The sequence below is a fragment of the Cimex lectularius genome, unplaced genomic scaffold (assembly GCF_000648675.2).
Source record: "Cimex lectularius strain Harlan isolate CLEC.00 unplaced genomic scaffold, Clec_2.1 scaffold77, whole genome shotgun sequence".
Taxonomy (NCBI): Eukaryota; Metazoa; Arthropoda; class Insecta; order Hemiptera; family Cimicidae; genus Cimex; species Cimex lectularius.
In genome coordinates, this window is record NW_019392836.1 from 21888 (window position 1) to 41724 (window position 19837).

The 19837-nt window shown below is 36.3% G+C and overlaps 1 protein-coding gene and 1 pseudogene across 1 annotated transcript; one reads left to right on the top strand and one right to left on the bottom strand.

The window, feature by feature from the left end:
- The first annotated feature begins 140 nt into the window (after nucleotides 1-140).
- On the top strand, nucleotides 141-17760 carry LOC106669187 (UPF0602 protein C4orf47-like). The gene is made up of 6 exons (XM_014398502.2): nucleotides 141-678; nucleotides 11220-11373; nucleotides 13659-13771; nucleotides 13837-13960; nucleotides 14022-14226; nucleotides 17447-17760. Exons 1-6 carry the CDS (start codon nucleotides 531-533, stop codon nucleotides 17711-17713), a joined length of 1011 nt encoding a protein of 336 aa, XP_014253988.1. The 5' UTR covers nucleotides 141-530; the 3' UTR covers nucleotides 17714-17760.
- Nucleotides 17761-18698: 938 nt separating this feature from the next.
- Nucleotides 18699-18817, bottom strand: LOC112127514 (annotated as a pseudogene).
- Between the last annotated feature and the right edge of the window lie 1020 nt (nucleotides 18818-19837).

Below are 19837 nucleotides of genomic sequence, written 5' to 3' on the forward strand. Positions count from 1 at the left end.
GTGCAAACTCTATTAAGGAAAAGTGCATCGTTTTTGTTCTTATCGGAGAAACATTTCTTCGAGTATCCATTTGTAACAAGAGCGAGGAAAGAAATAAAACGGAACTCGACAATAGCACCGACTTCCCCGCTTTTGTGAAACAACATTGTTTGGCTGATTCCCAGGGCGGTTGAGATACAGTGGTGTTAGAAGCTTGTGTAGGATCATTCGGTTGAGATGACCCAGGTTGAGAAAAAGATCTGCACCGAACACGGCCCGGGGGCGGAGATTCTTCTTGTCTCGGGAGACCTTTGATTGTCTGGTAGATGAATCACAAGGGCGAAATTTAAAATCGCTTTTTGTCAAAACACGTCAAACCACCGTGAAAATTTTCCGTCGTTGTAAAAATAAAAAAAACCAACGCTGCGGGCTATTTGCTTTTTTCTCGAACAGGTGATTTCATTTTCCGTTAAATTAGTTTTCTTTCTTTTCCCCGTTCGGACGAGATCTTATATTTTCATTGTATATTTTTGTAAATTCAAAAATTCAAAATGGCCAAAAGTGCAAAATCTTTCAGGAAAGACGTCAACGGCGATACCGTTTATGGAAAGCACTACGGGAAAACGGACCTCGAACGATTCGGAATCTTTGCGGAAATGATGTACATGCACGGTCTCGGGTATAAATTTCCCAAATTGAGTAAGTTTCGGAAATTTACTTATAAAGTTCATAAAATTACGTTAAAATAAATTAAACTAGTAGAATTTTACCAAAGCATGTGTTAGATTACATATGGTCTTTTGATACAGCAGGCTTAATTACCAGCAATAAACAATTAGCCTATCACAAATTATATTTTTTAAATTAAGTTGTCACCACAACAGTTCGTCGTATATGAACAAAGAGAAAAAATTTCGAGCACAATAGACCAATATTGATCGGTGCGCCCGGTCCCGCCTCTTTTTAGCTTAAACTTTAACCCTAGGTCTTGTGTGGTTCTACAAAAGTCGGGATAATTCAAGTTATGATCAAAATAAAGGCGGGTTAGATTGAAAACAAGTAACAGGACTTTTTTCATCTGAAGAAACCGAAGGGTCACCATTTACCAAATAGGATTTGATGTGTCTGAAGAGATTTGTGATTTTATTCCGTATATCAGTGAAAGTTTTGTCTTAGTGTCTGCAGTTAATTCCTTAATAAGTGAGTTAGTCGGTTGTATAATCGTTCGTAAGATGGATAACGATTGTGGGACTTATCACTCCAAACCCTTTTGCGGAATATCAAATTGTCAAAATTTCATGAAAAGGGCACCACAGAAACAAACGGCATAACGTCTAAACCTGGAACGTTTCAGTAGCGCTAAAAAATGTAGTAGGACTGCTGATGTGACACAGCATCACAGGAAGCATATGCATAGACTCAAGACAGCAGAAATACATTGCAGCATATATTGCCAATAATCGGAAGATCAGTGGAACATGTGCTCTGTTAGTGCGATGGTTCCAGATTTCTACTCCTGGAAAAACGATACCCACGTAGTTAGTAGTAGTAGTAGGGGTAGTTAACAAAGCTTCTGGATACGGTAAAAAATAAATGCTTAATGAAGAGCTCTATATAATAATGAGGATTGCATTAAAGATCAATATTTTTCATGAGAGCCAGGTCGTCAAGAGGTCTCCTTACTTGAGGTTAAGGTTAGGTCTTTTTTGTTTTATTGAAGTCAGGATTTTTTAGGCCTGGCTGGGGAGTAAAAACGCTGTATACATAAGTGATAATGATACAGATAAATGAGTAGGCCACAAGGCCTTCCGCAGTTAGAATGGCGATTCATCAGGCTCCTTTGTGTAGGATCTTTCTTGGGGCTTTTACTCTTTTAAATGCAAGAATCTACACCTACATAATAACCTCTTCTTCCTGGCAGTATACGTACTGTATTTCTTCTATCAGTACTCCATCAAGTACAAATGTCTTCTTTGGCAGAAATGACTTGTCGGGAGTTCAACCAGAATCGTAGTTTTGTTGAGGTTGCCTTCCAATAATTCTTTGTAAGATTTGCGGATGGCCCTTCTAGGAATATCGTCCATGCCTCATGCTCGGAATGCTGCTCCACAAAATTTTGGACATATTAAAGATCCATTTTTTGGATCTATCCTTTTTGTATCGCAAAGGGCTTGCCAATGTATGTAGGGGCAAAAACAAGCCTGTGCTGATATTGCCAGACGAAGAAGAAATAGCTAACCATGTCTTCTGTTGGTGCCAAGGCTTATGCAGTAGGAGATTTCTACTTCTGTAAGAAGAAAAATCATGGCCTGAAGGATATAAACGGAAGGACATTAATTAATCTTTGAGATTTAGTTAAACGCCGTAATTAAAATGATAGGTTAGGCTAGGAGTCGGTGCACGGTTGTGTTAGGTTGTTCGCTACGCGCTTATCGCTATTTACGGAATACCAAAGCTTAATGTGACATTCCTTTCCCACTGGGGTCGCAATGTTATGTAACATTGAGGTTCTTTTGCGTGCGCACCTACCCGTCAAGCCTTCTCACAAGATTCTCAAGATAGCTCTCACCTCCACGCATGGAAAATGAGCTTCCTCCTTGAGGCTCGGAGTAGAAGCCCACATCATCCTGCGGCGAGCTGCCGACATGTCGACTTACCCCGCTTGCCCCTTCCGAGGGGGTGGGTTAACGGTGTGCACTTAACCAGGAGCATCGCCACTAAGCCGCTACGAGCCCCCCACTAAGCAGAGGGTGAACTTTGGAATATTTCTGCTACCCCACTGGGGTCGCAATGTCATGTAACATTGAGATTCTTTAGCGTGCGCAACTGGCCGATTAGGCCTTATCACACGTTGAAGATTCTCAAGTTAGGAGCGACTCACCTCCGCGCTCGGAAAATCTGCTTCTTCCGTGAGGTGTAGAAGCCCACATCATCCTGCAGCAAACTGCCGATATGTCGACTTCTCCCACTTGACCCTTCAGAGGGGTTAGGTTAACGTTGTGCACTTAACCAATGTCGCGCGTTAAGGAATATCCAAAAAGTGGTCGAAATGCATCTGCCAAGTCTCCCTAGATAGAAACGTCAAATCTATATCTATGGGTGTAAGGGCTCCGCTAGCGTCGAAACCTCCGAATAAGTTCGGGCCCAGGTTTCGATTTTAGTGGAATCTCTAACCACCCTTTAGAGGAGACCATGCTTACGGTAAAGGCAGCTCAAACGGCCGCCACCGACACGCACTCGTCCCCGTCCTCCATTCCTCCCGTATTCGAGGGACGCCGTAGCGTTGTCATAGTTCCTCGCTTGCTATACGCTCTCGGCAATCCGATCCATCCGATTCCCACGAGGTAATTCGGAGGTCATACGCAAGTACTATGGTCTACACAGCCTTTTCTCTAAGTAACCGTCACGGGTCTCACCATTCAGCTACTGCGAGTCCTTACCCATGCAGCTGGGCTTGAACTTGGGACGAAAGTACGCTGCCCCGCAGTACAGACGGTATAAACAGTTGTTTTAAACAATCCGGATTTCGAGCTTATAGCTCATCATCAGGTTGAAGGAATCCTACAACCACGTCTATCAACATGAATTGTAAAAGTGAACCCCCCGATAAGAGGATCCATCCAGATTCCCACGAGGTCGGGAGGTAATCTGAGTTCATATGGTGGTCCACGGCCACGAATGAAACAGCCTCTTCTCTAAGTACCAGCCAGGGGTCTCACCACTCAGGCACTCGGAATCCTTACTCATGCAACTGGGCTTGAACTTCGAAAAAAATATATATTTATACAGAATCTGGCACCGAAACTTGCGTGTGTCTATGATTAATATGACAATGATGTTGTTTGCACAATATGCCAATATTGATCGCAGTGCACAATGCGATAAAATGGCCGACTCCTGGTGACCTAACCAAACCGCCATTGTATTTCAGCTCTTTTGCCTAGGGCAATATAAATACCTATTATGTTTTTCCCTTTGTTCTACTAGTCTTTTATATGTCGATGCCGAAAACTGATTTGATTTCTGTTCTTAGAGGCTTTCTTACTGACTCTTCCTGGCATCCAAACGTTGATAAATGGGATTAGGTTATTATTCCTAACTAAGTTATGTGCGTTTCATACTCTTCTGCCAATTGTTTGTATATAGGACCTACTCTTTATTCCATATTGATGGAGCATTTCAGAAATATCGAAGAGGCCATATTATCTTTTTTTCCGAGCTTCTTCAGAGTTGATTTTATCACTACGGAACGGATTTATATTTAAAATAAAATATAAAACATGTTCATTTATATATTTATACTTTTTAACAAATAGCAAGTAAAAAAGAATAATATGTAAAACCAAAATCTTTTAGTCATCCATTTAATAAACGAATTTTACAATTTACACATATTAGTTGAACAATGTGTAAAAAGGAAGAATATAACAAAGTAATAGAAAAGATCCTATTTGAAATAAATTAAATTTTTACATTTTCATTAATAAAAAAAACATCTTTCTACTATTAAAAAATTCTATAAAGTAAAATCTTTTAGCTTTTCTTAATAAAATGTTTAGCAAAATTGCGCAAGTAAAATTATTGTAGATATTTGAAAAATCTATTAAAAATTTAAAACTAATGTTCAAAATTGTTTGAAATAATTTGCATTTTTAAATTTAGGAAATAAAATTTCATCTATCTGGGGATAAAATATTTTTTACCGGCTAAAAGAACATTCCACAAAACTACATATTTGTAGAGGGATTTCTTTTTGCTATTTTCCCCAATCCAAATAAGACCAATCTCTCTCTCAATTTGTCTAGTCCGGGATTTTGGTTCAGCACGTCCGGAACTTTTCGATCCAATTTCTCCCATCCCTTCTACCAAAGTTTCCCAATTTTTTGAAGGGGTCGTACACAATAGCAATGCTATCATAGAGTAAAGAAGCATACTGTACTCCTTTTTTATCTTGATCCACACTATTCCATACACGTAGGCAACGAAAAACATACTTTCATAAAAATGTACAAACAGATAAAAATCAAATAAATGATTAGAAATGAACATATGTATTACTTAACTGTTGGCGACGCAATAAAAATTGTTAATTGTTAACATTGTCATTAATTGTCAACTTGTAGTTTTCTAATATTTGATTTGATTTTATATTTTAAGTCATAATAACTGAAGAGGGGGAGCGGGCAGCACACTGAAATTGGTACTTGTTTAAAAAAAATAAAGAGCACTTTTTATGAAAGTGTGTTTTTATTTAATTACCTCTATGAAATTGAATGGATCAAGACAAAAATAAATCCAATTATATTTTAGTAGTTTAATTTACCAAGTTACTTCTTTCAATTAATTATTCTTTTTATGTAAGGTCTAGATTGAGATAATAAAGCCAGAGTCACGAGTGGGATTCGAACCCACGACCTTCGGCTAAATACGGCGCTGCTCTACCACTTGAGCTATCCTCTCAGACACCAACTTTTCATCTCAACCTACAACCGTTCGAGAGGATCGAATAGCTCAAGTGGTTAGAGCAGCGGCGTATTTAGCCGAAGGTCGTAGGTTCGAAACCCGCTCGTCTCACTAGATTTTTTATCTCAACCAAGACCTTATATAAAAAGAAAAATTAATTGAAAAAAAAATTAAGTTAACAACACGGAAATGGAGTTTTTTATCGCTGGATTTACAGTTGCCAAAAATGATATGTTGGATGCTAAATTTTGCCCAAGTATGTGTATTTCCATAATTTCGTTTCAATTTTTTAGCGTTACTGCTTTTTGACCGAATTTCGTCCTTCATGTTTAAATTTTTTTTTACTGAGGTTAGTACAATGGTGGCTTCTACCAAGTCCTCGTGTTACAACAGGTTGTGGGGAAAGTAATAAATCAGGATAGTTATCCTTAACAACTTACTCTTCTCCTCACTTGTAGGAAATCGTTTTTTCTGTTCGATATCAAAAAATCCACTCTTAAAATTCACTTTTGTACAATTTTTTGTTTTTACGTCTTAAAATCTTTAATTCTCTGAGACCCTTCTTAAGTTTTTTACATTTTCTCTAATTTTGTTTTTTATTTTATTAAATAAGGGCGAAAATTGATATAATTAAGATAAAATATGTAATTATGTATACTCAAAACATTTAAAATACGGTTTATTTGCTTATAAATAGCGTGAAACATGAAATCGTAGTTTCAATACGTTTTTTTTTTTCTTTTTTGGTAAGTAAAGCCAAAAGACCATTTGTAAGTATGTCGGCTTCAAATGTAGGGCCGCTGGATTTGAACCCGGGACCTTTATCTTTCGGTGATGAGCGCCGTGTCAACGCCTAAACCGTTGCGGCCACCGACGCCGCCATACCAAAGCCTTCCAGTCCGTCAATTTCTTTGTGTTAATTCAACCTTTGTTCATCTGTACAAAAACTTTTCCAGCTAGCCGTAGCTAAAAAATTAAAACTTATAAATAGATATAAATTATTCATATTATTAATTATACATGACTAACATCCCTTTAAATACAAATAACTCGCTAACAAATCATTAATCAAGGTAAGGACTGAAGTTTTCTGTATTTGCAAACCATTCAAGTATGTTTTTTTATTCTGGACAAATTTTAATCTTAATTTAATTTTTTCCGATCGGTTTAGTAATCCGCCATCGTGCCAATATTGTGAGTCAGCGCTGACAATGAACACAAAAAGAGTACAAAAAAAATTACAAAAAACTTCTTTTCGGAGGGGGTTCGTATTCATGATAATTTGCCGCGGCTATATAAAACAGAGTTTATGGAAGAGAGACCATTTTTTTAAAATAAATTTTTGAACTCCTGTGTTTTATGGGTGCTTTAATGCTGTGGAAGATGCGGCGACTGAGAAGATTACATTGCTCTGTCCTTCTTTATGCTACTTTTTTAAAATATATTTACATTCTTTTAGTTGGAATTGAGTACATGTACAAAGCAATTCACTGTAGTGCCACTGTAGTACTTTCTATAGAAATGTTTAAAAAAATCAATTATAAATATTCTTTTGTAAAAAAAAGGTATCCGTACTTGATGAATTAATGAAAAACATCGATGATTCTATCCTCGATGGCCATCCATCCGATGTTTGTAGAAAATCGATGTTTTATCCCCAACCATCGATGGCCCGATCAAACAATATCATTATACATTTAAAAAATTGTGAAGTTTTATTATATGGAATATAATAACAATTATGTACGCAATAATACGGTGCGGACCGGGAAGGGCTCAGCCTTCCTCGTATGTACCGACTTTCTGAGCGCAGTCTGGGCTATACGCGACAGGTTCTCGTCGTGCTCTTGTTAGCGAAATACGCGGAGCTGGAGTCTCTCGGAAAAACGGTGGTTGTTGTCTGGATTCCCGGACACGTCGGCCTGGAGGGTAACGAACGCGCGGACGAGGCGGCGAAAGCCGGTACGTCCCACCCTCCAGATCGGACCATCGCGATCAGGCCCCCTGAAGCTAAACACGCAGTTAAAAATATGATAAAAGAAAGATGGCAGCGTCAGTGGGCGGGGTCGTCGGAGAGGCTCTTGCGAGTCAAGAGCACGACCGGTAGATGGCCCTCTGAGAATCTGAGCAGGAGACGAGGGATCGTCCTCACCCGACTGAGGATTGGCCATACTCGGTTGACACATGGGCACCTGCGGCCCGCGCAGGTGCCCCTTATGCAGAGAAAGGTTGCTCGATGTGTCCCACATAATAGAGGCGTGTCATGCTCCATACAGAGAGCGTGTAGGCAAGCCGCCAGATTTAAGAAGAGTCCTCGAGCACGGTAGCGAGTTTCAGAGTCCCCTGTTCCGCTTTTTAGGGGAAATTGGGTTTTTTTATTGTATATAGTATGTCGTATGTGTTATGTGTCTATATGTTTTGTCTGTGTGCATGTATTTATTAGCGTGAATGGCGAGGGGTGAGGGTGAATATAACGTCATCACCCCTCGAACGATGAAAGCGAGTGATTATGTGTTCGGGGTCGATGGCGGAATATTTATAAAAGTACCCCATCGACCCCAATCTAGTTTTGTTTATGTGTAGGTCGGTGGAGGAATATCAAGTACTCCACCGACCAAACGGAATGAGTGTACTGTATGGATGTAACACGAGAAATGTATCAAAGTCTTCATCGATACCATCGTTAAAATTAATCGAAGGAGGCCGGCGAAGGGATTAGGGTCTAGGGCAGGCATGGCCAACATAGGGCCTGCATAATGAATTTATGTCGCCTACGAACAATTTTTCAATATTTGCATTTAACATCGAGTAATTAATCGAATGAATTGTCGATACTTCTATATTTAAAAAAAAGATTTATTTATGAAGAATTACAACTTATAAAATCATCTCTACTCGATATGATTTGGCATGACCTCTTTCCAAAAAACACAAAGTAGATTTAGAATGTCTTATATTTAATGAAGAATGGAGTAGGAAATATTTTTTTGCGATGTACAACAATAAGGCAGTTTGACTTACGTGTAACTCGAGTGTGGCAGTTTTAAAAGAATACTAACAGAATAATAAATAAGAAGACATTTTGCAGCCAAATATGCAATTTAAGCACAAAATGTAATCGAAAAAGCCGGGAAAAAACGCAGATCTTGTAGTAAAATTGAAGCACTTTTTTTATTAGCAAAACGAATTGCTCAATGTGGAAAACCTTTGGCTGATGGAGAATTTGGGGATGTTTGCGTTCTTGCGTGTCGTGTTGAGAGTGCCAGTGAGATATTGACTCTCAACACGACACGCAAGAATGGCACAGTTACGCAGAAAACCCAAAAATACTTTGAGCCCTGAAGATGATCTCAATAAAGATCGAAACGTTCACGATTTCTGAATAATCATCAATTAACAGTCACTAATGACCAAAAAAAAAAGCCATTACCGAAGGTTTCAAATTTCGGAAGAACTTTTATCATCTGTTTCAACATAAGTCACAACAAAGGGAGAAGACCTTTTTCCGAGAGATTGAACAGTGTTTTTTAAAGTAAAATGTTGACTGAAAAATTGGTGGATGTTGCAAACATGATCAGTAAAAAATTGTGTTCATCAAATTGAAGATAAAATTTTCACTGAATTATTCATCAACACGCACTATGTAAAAATATTTTAAAAATCGATCATGTTACAAATGTAGTTGTGAGATTTTAATTTCCTTGAATTCGATAAGATTAATCAAAGTCAATTTTTCGATCTCCTTGAAGAACTAAATACCAGGGGGCCGTCGGTGGCCACTATGGTTTAGGCGTTGACACGGCGACATTACTGTAACGTAAAGGTCCCGGGTTCAAATCCAGCGGCCCCCTGCTTTCGAACCCGACATACTTAAAAATGGGCTTTTTTTTCAAAAACACCTGCACCGCGAGGGTTGATATAACCTCTTCTGTTGCGAACACTCGGGGGGAGAAAAAAAATTCGTTGGTTAAGTTTGGGAAAGGTTTTAAGACATGTGTAGGGAACCTTCAAGAAGAAATAAAAATATTTTCAATGCTTAAAGAAAATGAGGATTAGATCCATATTCTTACACACCTGAAAAAATTTAACACATTTTTACAAGAAAAAAATGTCAATGATTTAATACAGAAATTAGGAGCTCTTAAAATGTAGCTTAGCCTTTTTTCTACAATCCTGGCTGAATGCAAATTTGATAATTTTTAAACGTTACAGACAATATCTTTAAGTATTCTAAAAGCAAAGTTTCAAAAATTTAACACTAATGACAGATTTGAAGCAAAAAATTGATTACTCCAAAAAATTTACAAAATTTTATTATCCGGAACATTTTTTGTTCAGCGGGCACTCTCAACACGACACGCAAGAATGGCATAATTACACTGAAGACAAACACTTTGAACCCTGAAGATGATCTCAATAAAGATCGAAACGTTGGCACGACAAAGAAAATGTTTTTCTAAAACGTACGTCACACCAGACCGCATCTCACGATCTCCTAATAATTTCTGTACAAGCTCATGACGTTCCTGTTGATATACAATTAGAAATAATTAATTTACAATGTGATGAATTATGAGATGAGTTGATTTATGTAAATTTTATAAGCAATTGAATAATGAAAAATATGGCAATTAAAAAAAACTTGCCAAGACGTATTTACTAATCTTTAGCTGAACTTACATTTGTGAACACACCTTTTCTTTAATGAATCTAAATAAAAGTACAATATCAAGATTGAATGATTTACATTTGGAGGTTATATAAGAGAAGTTCCTACAAGTATAGAATCACATATTAAAAAATAATAAGCGATGCAAACCGCCTCAACACATAGTATTAATTATGTTAATTTATCGTTTATTCCTAAACAAATTTTTAATAAAATTTTGTTTACTTAGAGAAATAAGTGTTTTGCTTAACATTTTTCCATTTTAATTAACGGCTTATAAGGTTTTTCCTCTACAGAGAACCACTCAGAATTCTTGATACACGTCAGAAGGTTGATGATCAAAAAGGAAACAATTTGTTTCAGGATTAATCTATCAACTCTACAGATCAGAATAATCTTCGATATTAATATTTTGTACAACACGTGAAAATATTTTTTTTCCCATCCTGCCCGGGGCAAATGCAGTTGGCCATGCCTGGGCTAGGGAGTATGGAAAAAGAAGGTTTTTCCTTGTCTGTTCGCCGTTTTTCATTTTAATTGTTCAGTTTTTGCTTAGTTTTTACTCGATTAATACTAGTAGGTTTATTTCCAATTCAGGCAGTGTTTTTGTTTTTGCTTTAACACAGTTCTTATTAGTCTTTATGTAAGATATTTGGTTGAAATAAAAAAACCGTTGTCACGAGCGGGATTCGAAGCAGAAGGTCGTGGGTTCGAATCCCACTCGTGACACTGGCTTTTTTGTTTAAACCAATACCTTACGTAAATATTAATTAATTGAAAGAAGTTATTTGGTCAATCGGACACGAATCTAACGGATTTAGTTCTTATTATTACGAACATCAGGTAAAGGTTTTAATTTTATTAATTTTTAATGTACTTATCTTTTTATTTAAAAAAAAATTGAGATGAAAAAATATTTTCTGGCTTTAAGAATAATAATAAATACAACTAATAGACTAAAAATGGTAAGATACTTAAACGAAAGCAAAACATCCATGAATTTTTTTCCATCGATATTTGATATTCTAATCACTGCCGATATCAAACATCGATGCTTTTGGGTTCGATACCCATCTCTGCAGAAAACACAATTTGTTGATTTGTACAGATAGTGGTCTCCGGAATTCTGGAAAGCAGATGCTCTCAAGTGCCCCGAAGTGGAAAGTCGAAGGTCTCCAGGATTGTTATTTTGATCGAGAGTTCAAGAGACTATTTGAAGGAGAAGGAGGAAACACGACGCAAAAAATTGAAAGGAAACTGTGGTATGTAATGATTCGATATATTAATTATTATAAACTGGCAATAATTCATTTTCTGTTCTTTCAAATTACATTTGAGAATGTTATTATTATTATGTAACTGTAAATTATTAATTCTTTCACCTACTTATTAGATTACGGAATGATGGACCCTCTCGTTCACACGTTCATTAAACGTTTCCTGTTGTCTAATTTCATTTACTCATTGATTATTTCTTTATTTAACATTCACGTACTAATTAAATTAATGATTGAAGGAATGACTCATTCATTGATGAAGCTCTTCTTATTTCATTGATGGATCAATTATTGGTTTAATCATTCCTTAGACATGATAATTTACTTTTAGTATTGACTAACACATTCACACATGAATAATCAATTCCATAATCGTTTTCCTTTGCTCATTGGCTATTCATTTATTTAATGAATCACGCACAAATTAGATTATTTGATGGGCTGACACATTTGTTTTTACATACATTTATTGATACACAAAACTCTTTTTTTTTATCAAAGATTGATAAAAATTAGTTTTATCATTCTTTTACGTATTAGACTTTTTGGTAGACAGACACGCTCATTGGCATTACTCAACTAATACCCAAACATTTTTCTTCATTGATTGACTAAGAGATGTGTTTAATCATTCACTTATTTATTATATTAATGATTAATTTACTGACTCACGCATTCACACATTCATTCAACTAATTCCGAGCGTTTTTCTTCACTGATTGACTAGCAAATATCTTTAATCATTCACTTACCTATAAATGATTAATGTACTAATTCACTTTTTACCCCATTGATTTCACTATTTCCGGACCATTTTATGTCACCGTTTGATTTACTAATTTATACGTAAATCATTCACTTATTGATTATATTAATGATTAATTTACCGACTCACGTATTCACACATTCATTCAACTAATTCCGAACGTTTTCCTTCACTAATTGACTAACTCTTGTGTTTAATCATTCACTTACCTATAAATAATTAATCTACTAATTCACTTTTACCCCATTGATTTCACTATTTCCGGACCATTTTATGACTTAACTACTTTAATGATTTGATCATTAACTTACGTTGAATAATTGACTGACACATGGATTCACACATTCATTCAATTAATACCGAACCTTTCCTTCACTGGCAGGTCAAACCAACTCTCAGGGTACGGGTGTTTTTGAAAAAAAAAAAAAAAGACTATTTGTGTATCGAGTTCGAATGCAGGGCCGCTGGATTCGAACCCGCGACCTTCACCTTACAGTGATGAGCGCCGTGTCAACGCCTAAAACGGTGCGGCCGCCGACGACCCCTATAACACATACATTAACATACCTATAAGATTACTTTCAGATGCTCATTCAATCATTCTTGATTTTTTCATTCGGTAATTGATTGTCTAAAGGATTTGTTTAATTATTATCTTACTTATAAAATTATTGAATGACTGACACACGGATTCTCACATTCATTCATCTAATACCGAACCAGTGCTTCAGGTTTGATTGACTAACGTATTCGTCTGATCATTAAATTACCTAAAAATTACTGATTGATGAACTGTCTCACTCATTCACGTATTCAATCAACCATTCCCTGATTTTTTCCTTCAGTTATTTATTGACTAAATAATTTGTTAAATAATCCGTTTACTTATAATATTATTCAATAATTGACTGATTCGGTTTTCGCACGTTCATTCATTCTCCGATATTTCTAGACTCACTGATTGGCTACTTATTGACTGATCCATTCATTTATTATTAGACTATTTATTGATTGACTGGCTCATTGATTTAGAAATTCATTCAACTAATGGCGAAGCATTTTCATTCACTGATTGTCTACTTATTATTTTAGTTATTCACTTCATTAATAAATAATCTACTAAGTGCGTTTATTGGTGAAATAACTCAGCCATTTACATTATCATTTAACAATTGAAACGTTTTTCAATTATTGTTTTTGATGATTGACTATTTTTGATGATTGACTCATATTTTTAATTATTTACATATGTATTACATTATGTGCTGAACAGCTCACTCATTCACACATACATTCTGCTATTCCCTGATCACTTTCATTTACTTATTTGCTGCTAATTGGTTTAATCATTCACTTATCTATTTGATTACTGATAGAATCATTCAGTCACATATATTTCTACTAAATCATTTATATAAATTTTCCTATTTCGCCCATCTCACTGATTTCTTGTTATTGCCTTCATATTTAAGTTATTTTTGTAATTGCGATAATTATGTTTCAGGAAAGAAAAGAAAGAAAAATTTTTAACGAAGGGTGGTTTTCAACCTCAAAAAGGGCACCAATTCCATTCAACGCCGGGCGATCATTTCGGAACTTTTAGCGGAAAAATTGAAGGTTGATTTATAAAATGGAGTTAGAACCGGCATAATAAATAAATTGTGACTCTAGAGTTTTTATAGCATTTTCACCCAAGCAAAAGCCTCAGGAGAAAGAACGCTTCAAAATGGGTTTCTCAATGAAATCAAGCAAGTTGGGTGGGTGCGGTTACGTCGACATAACCATCAACAAATACCCGGAATACTTGTGAGCTGTTTAATTTAAAAATAAAAAAATAAAAAAGTTTATCACTGAACCGTATTTTCAGCTCTTCTAAAGCAAAGCCTGGATATTGGAACCCGGATAAGTCTAGGATAAGAGACGGACCGATAAAAAGCGGTTGGCCGCCAAGATTGTTCGACGCGAAGGTGTACATGCCGGTCGGGGACAAGGTTGAAAAGACGTACATAACGACCCGCGAAAAACCTTGGACCAAGTACGGACGTTTCTACCCACCGAGTCAGAACAAGCTGGTACATGACGGTTTTGTTTATCACGCCATAGCCCAAATCACAAAATTTTCTTTTTCCTTTTTTGGTATCATCTTGAGATTGTTGATACAGGAAGTTTGGAAAGAACCCGGAAGTTGCTTTCTGATAGAATTGTAAAACATTGGTTTACTACAAGACCATTTCTAAAGCTGGGAACACACTTACCCAATGCTACTCCCTGCGACGCTACTCGATGCTACCCGACGCAAATCCAATGTCCATTTTTCCATAAGATTGTATTACCCCCGTGCACAACTGCCCGATGCTATGCTACGCTACCCTACTCTAAGTTCTGCGATCCCCACTGTCCAGATTTTCGTCGGGTCGCATCGAGTACAGTCGTCGACAAAAGAACCAGACCTTCCTACTTTTATTCAAACTACATGTATTATTGCCGTTATATTAATTACTACATGCTTATTTTTATATAACACAAATTAACCGAGATCAAAAACTCATTAATTTTTATTTTAAAAAATATAATTTTAATGGTTTGGTAGAAAATTGATTAAAACACCGGAATACTATTTTTTCATATAATGAATTTAACAAACAATTTATTACACGGTTTTGTTCATAAAATTTAACTAACAATTTATTTCATGGTTTTGCTCATACAATTACACCATTTTCGTCGAGTAGCGTCAGAACAGGACACTCATATTTTTTGTAGTTTATTTCCAAATATGTATATGTAATCTTGTCGTTATATTAATTACAACATTCTTATTGTAATATAAACCAAATTATACGATATCAAAAATTCACGAGTTTTTATAAAAATTATTTCATTATGATGGTTAGGCAGAAAATTTATCAAAAGACCCGAATAACATTATTTAAAACAATCCAGTTATTACAATCCATAAAATTTAACTAACCATTTATTGCAAGGTTTTGCTCAAAATAGAGCATTAAGAACAAAAGATGCGTTGCGATTGTGATCGTGATTATTGTGACAAACGCTGTGGACGCGTGTACTTGCGTCGGATAGATGTGCACACCCCACCAAAACGTGGCAAGGCGTCGGGTAGCATCGGGTAGCGTCGCATGGCGTAGCATCGGGTAAGTAAGTGTGTGGCTTAAAGCTGGGAACACACTTACTCGATGCAACTCCATGCGACGCTACTCGATGCTACCCAACGCAAATCCAAAGTCCATTTTTCCATAAGATTGTATTACCCCAGTGCACATCTGCCCCATGCTATGCTACGCTACCCTACCCTACGCTCTGAGATCCCCACTGTCCAGATTTTCGTCAGATCCCATCGAATCCAGTCGAATACAAAAGAACCGGACACTCACACAATTTTATCAAACTACATGTATTATTGCCGTTATATTAATACTTATTTTACATACTTATTTTAATATAAACCAAATTAGCCGAGATTAATATTCAGATCAAATATCAATTATTTAATCATTAAATTTTATTTTAAAAAATTAATTTTAATATCTTGCAATTAATTAAGGTTTTCAGTTGAGATAAAAAGTCAATGGCACGAGCGGTATTCGAACCCACGATCTTCGGCTTGATACGCCGCTGCTGTACCACTTGAGCTATCGTGACCTCGATCCACTCGGACACCAACCTCCCATCTCAACCCCACTTTTTGAATTTTCTCTCCTTTTTGCCATTTTTCAAATACCGTGTAATCAATTTGATTCTCGGCGACAAATGAGGGAAAATTCAAAAGGTGTGGTTGAGATGGAAAGTTGGTGTCCGAGTGGATCGAGGTCACGATAGCTCAAGTGGTACAGCAGCGCCGTATCAAGCCGAAGATCGTGGGTTCGAATCCCGCTCGTGCCATTGACTTTTTATCTCAACTGAAAACCTTAATTAATTGTAAGATATTAATTGGTCAAGCGGACCACGTAACTAGTGAATTAATTTTAATGGTTTCGTAGAAAATTTATGAAAACACCGGAATACCATCTTTTGATATATTGAATTTAACTAACAATTTACTACACGGTTTTATTCATAAAATTGAACTAACAATTTACTTCATGGTTTTGCTCATAAAATTACACAATTTTCGTCGATTAGCTTCAGAACAGGACACTCATATTTTTTGTAGCTCATTTCAAACTAAGTATATGTAATTTGTCGTTATATTAATTACAACATTCTTACTTTAATGTAAACCAAATTAAATGAGATCGAAAATTCATAAGTTTTTTTAAAAGTTATTTAATTATGATGGCTAGGTAGAAAATTTATCAAAATACCGAAATAACTTTATTTAAAACAATTAAGTTTAACAAATAATTTATTACATGGTTGTGCTCAAAATAATGCATTAATAACAAAAGACGCGTTGCGCTTGTGATAGTGATTATGGTGATACACGCTGTGTGACTCTACGTGACGTGCGCTTGACTTCGCATAGATGTGCACACCCTACCAAAACATGACTTGGCGTCGGGTAGCATAGGGTTGTGTCGCATGACGTTGCATCGGGTAAGTGTGTTCCCGGTTTAAAAGACGACTACAAATTTTGATTTTAAAATAGTTATGGGAATGTACTTTGGTCGATTCCGATCATTTTAGCCTATTTACTTTTGGTGTTCTTTCCATTGATGATGTCGAGAAGTTGAAACATGTCTGCTAATATAGGCAGACCGAAAATATTTAAACCGACCAATGATAGCTCGCTTTTAATCTTGGTCAGGTATTCCTGTTGGTTAAAAATTGAAATTTGATCTGAATATTTGGTTCATTTTCTGTACAGTCAAAAAACTATACTTGATACGTAAAAATATCAATTTTTATTATTCTTTACACCTGATTAAAATTCTAACTAGCTTACTGTTAGAAATGTAAAGAAGAGCGTTGAATAAAAAAAAGGATTTCCAATTTTATTTCTAATCCTTCAATAAGGAACGTAGGAGTATATAGGAGTATGGTGCCATGTGAATTGCACCTGGGATCAAAAGGGCCGGTATAATCAGGTCTTCCACAAATTACTCTTCCCGTTTTGGTTCTCCATTCCCTTTGATGTCGTTTGATACGGTTAACAAATTATCGGGAGGGCTGTGAAGAATTCAAATGGATTTCGAGCCTACGTCGAACGGTGAATGTATTTGCCCTGTGTTCATGGTTTTTTGTGTTACATTGGAAAAAAGAGCCGTCCTCGCGACCGTCAAATGTGTACAAATTAATTTAAGTTATTAAAAGTAAAAACTTGTTTTACAGCTGGGTGGTATGAAGGGCGGCGGTTTTTCAAAGTTTCCGGAATACTTACCTGAGAAGTACATCGATCCGTGGAAAATTATGAAATACGGTTCGACGGGCAAGTACCAAGAGACGAACAAAGGCTTGGCGCCATTCTTCCCACAGCCTTCCAACAAGTCGTACCCCGTGGTTTCCCCGATGAACAGAGTCATCGACATATCCACCACACCCAAAAATTTCTGGGTAAAAAAACCGGCAACATACAAGAGGGAATTTGTAATTTTATAAAAGAACAAATAATTTTAACCCTGAAAAATAAATATATTTTAAACTTATGCAAGACTATATATTATTTAATAATAAAAGACAAATAATTAGCCGAGAAAGAGAGAGATAAATACTGAAAGAGAGAGAGTGAGAGAGAGAGAGAGAGAAAGAAAGAGAAAGGGTGAGAGAGAGAGAGATAACGAGTGAAAGAAAGAGGGAGATGTAAATAGTAGATGAATGAAAACATTTTTTCAATCTCGTGAACGACCTGTTTTACAATTGCAAGACATTGAGATCTAGAGAAAGAGATATAAAGAGAAAGAGATATAAAGAGTGGAGAAAGAGGGAGATAGAGAGAGAGTCATTGCGATCAAGGGAGAGAGAGAGAGAGAGAGAGAGAGATGTAAAGTGAAAAAAAGAGGTAGGGGAGAGACAGAAAGAGAGAGGGAGAGACGTTAAGATCGAGGAGTAGAGAGATAACGAGTAAAAGACAGAGGGAAAAAGAGAGAGATGTAATGAATGAAAACATTTTGTCAATCTGGTGAACGGCCTCTCTTAGAATTGCAAGACATTGAGATCTAGGGAAAGAGATATAAAGAGTGGAGAGAGAGAGAGAGAGAGAGAGAGAGAGAGAGAGAGAGTGAAAGATAGAGGAGGAGAGAGAGAGTGAGGCAGAGAGAGAGGAGAGAGAGACATTGAGATCGAAGGAGAGACAGAGATAACGTATGAAAGAAAGATGGAGAAAGAGAGTGATGTAATGAATAAATAAAATAAAAATATAAAATAATAAATAAAACAATGTAAGGCATAAAATGGAAGTAAGANGAGAGAGATAAAGAAAGGGCGAGAGAGTGACAGAGAGAGAAAGAGAGAGAGAGAGAGAGAGAGTCATTACGATCATGGGAGAAAGAGATAAATATTTAGAGACAGACGGAAATAGAAAGATATCGCGTTAGTTACATAATCTCTCAAGATTTGGTGTCGAGGACCACTCTTACAAAAAAGATGCCAACAGCATGCGGTGTTCCCAGGCCTTCACCCATCCAGGTACTAACCACGCCCGATGCTGCTTAACTTCGGTGATCGGACTAGAACCGGTGTATTCAGCATGGTGTGGACATTAAAAGAGAGAGAGACATTGTGATCGAGGGAGAGAGAGAGAAAGAGTGAGATAGAAAGTGGCTGAGTTTTAGAGAGGGCGAGAGACAGAAAGAGGCATTGGATGAAAGCATTTTATAAATCTCGCAAGTTTAGATCGAAACACTTTCTCTTACGATGCGAGACATGGGTGTGCGTGCGTGTATGAAAGAGTGAGAGAGAACGAGTGAGAGAGCGCGGCAAGAAAGAGATGAAAAGGAACGAAAGAGAGGAAAAAATGTTAGCACGTTAAAACAATCTTGCCTATTTAATGATAAAATCAAAACTGAAGTATCCTTAAAGTTTCGACAAATATATTAAAAATAAAACCAACTACTACAAATACTAAAGGAAATATTATACTGCTTTACCATTATTGTGTTTAAGACGTAGTTGAATGAGAAAGCAGCTGAGTGTTTCGCTCTTGCTACTTCGTTATTTACACCTCCTGAAATGGCTTGCATTTAATTTCCGTATGTATGGAGAAAATTATGGTTCTATATATCATATTTAAATGTTCCAGCTTGAAAAGGTAGCTCGTCTATAAATGCTCTTAAACAAAAGCCTCACTACAAAACTACCACAGAATAACTGTTTTATATATCATTTGAAACGGCATGAATATAATCACTTATTTAGTCTGTTTATCTTTGTTATTTTGAGAATTATAATCGATTTGTTTTACCCATTACGGGAGAACATGTCACTTACATAATAATACGGTTGAACAGCTTAAATTAAATCATTGCTTTCCGATTAAGCCGTTTAATTTACGAAAGACATAAACTTAAATGTTCAGAGTGAGACCTGCCAATGAAGTTAGTTAAATAGTTAGATAGTTAAAAACAATCATTCTCTCTTTCCAAAATAAGTTGAATATTAAACTCAATTTTTCTTATCGAAGAAAAGCTTTATCGGCACTATTTCGTTAGGTAATGGAGATTTAACTATAATAACACTTAACCTGTAATGTTAATTACTTGTGTAATTTACAGTTCAGTTTTAAGT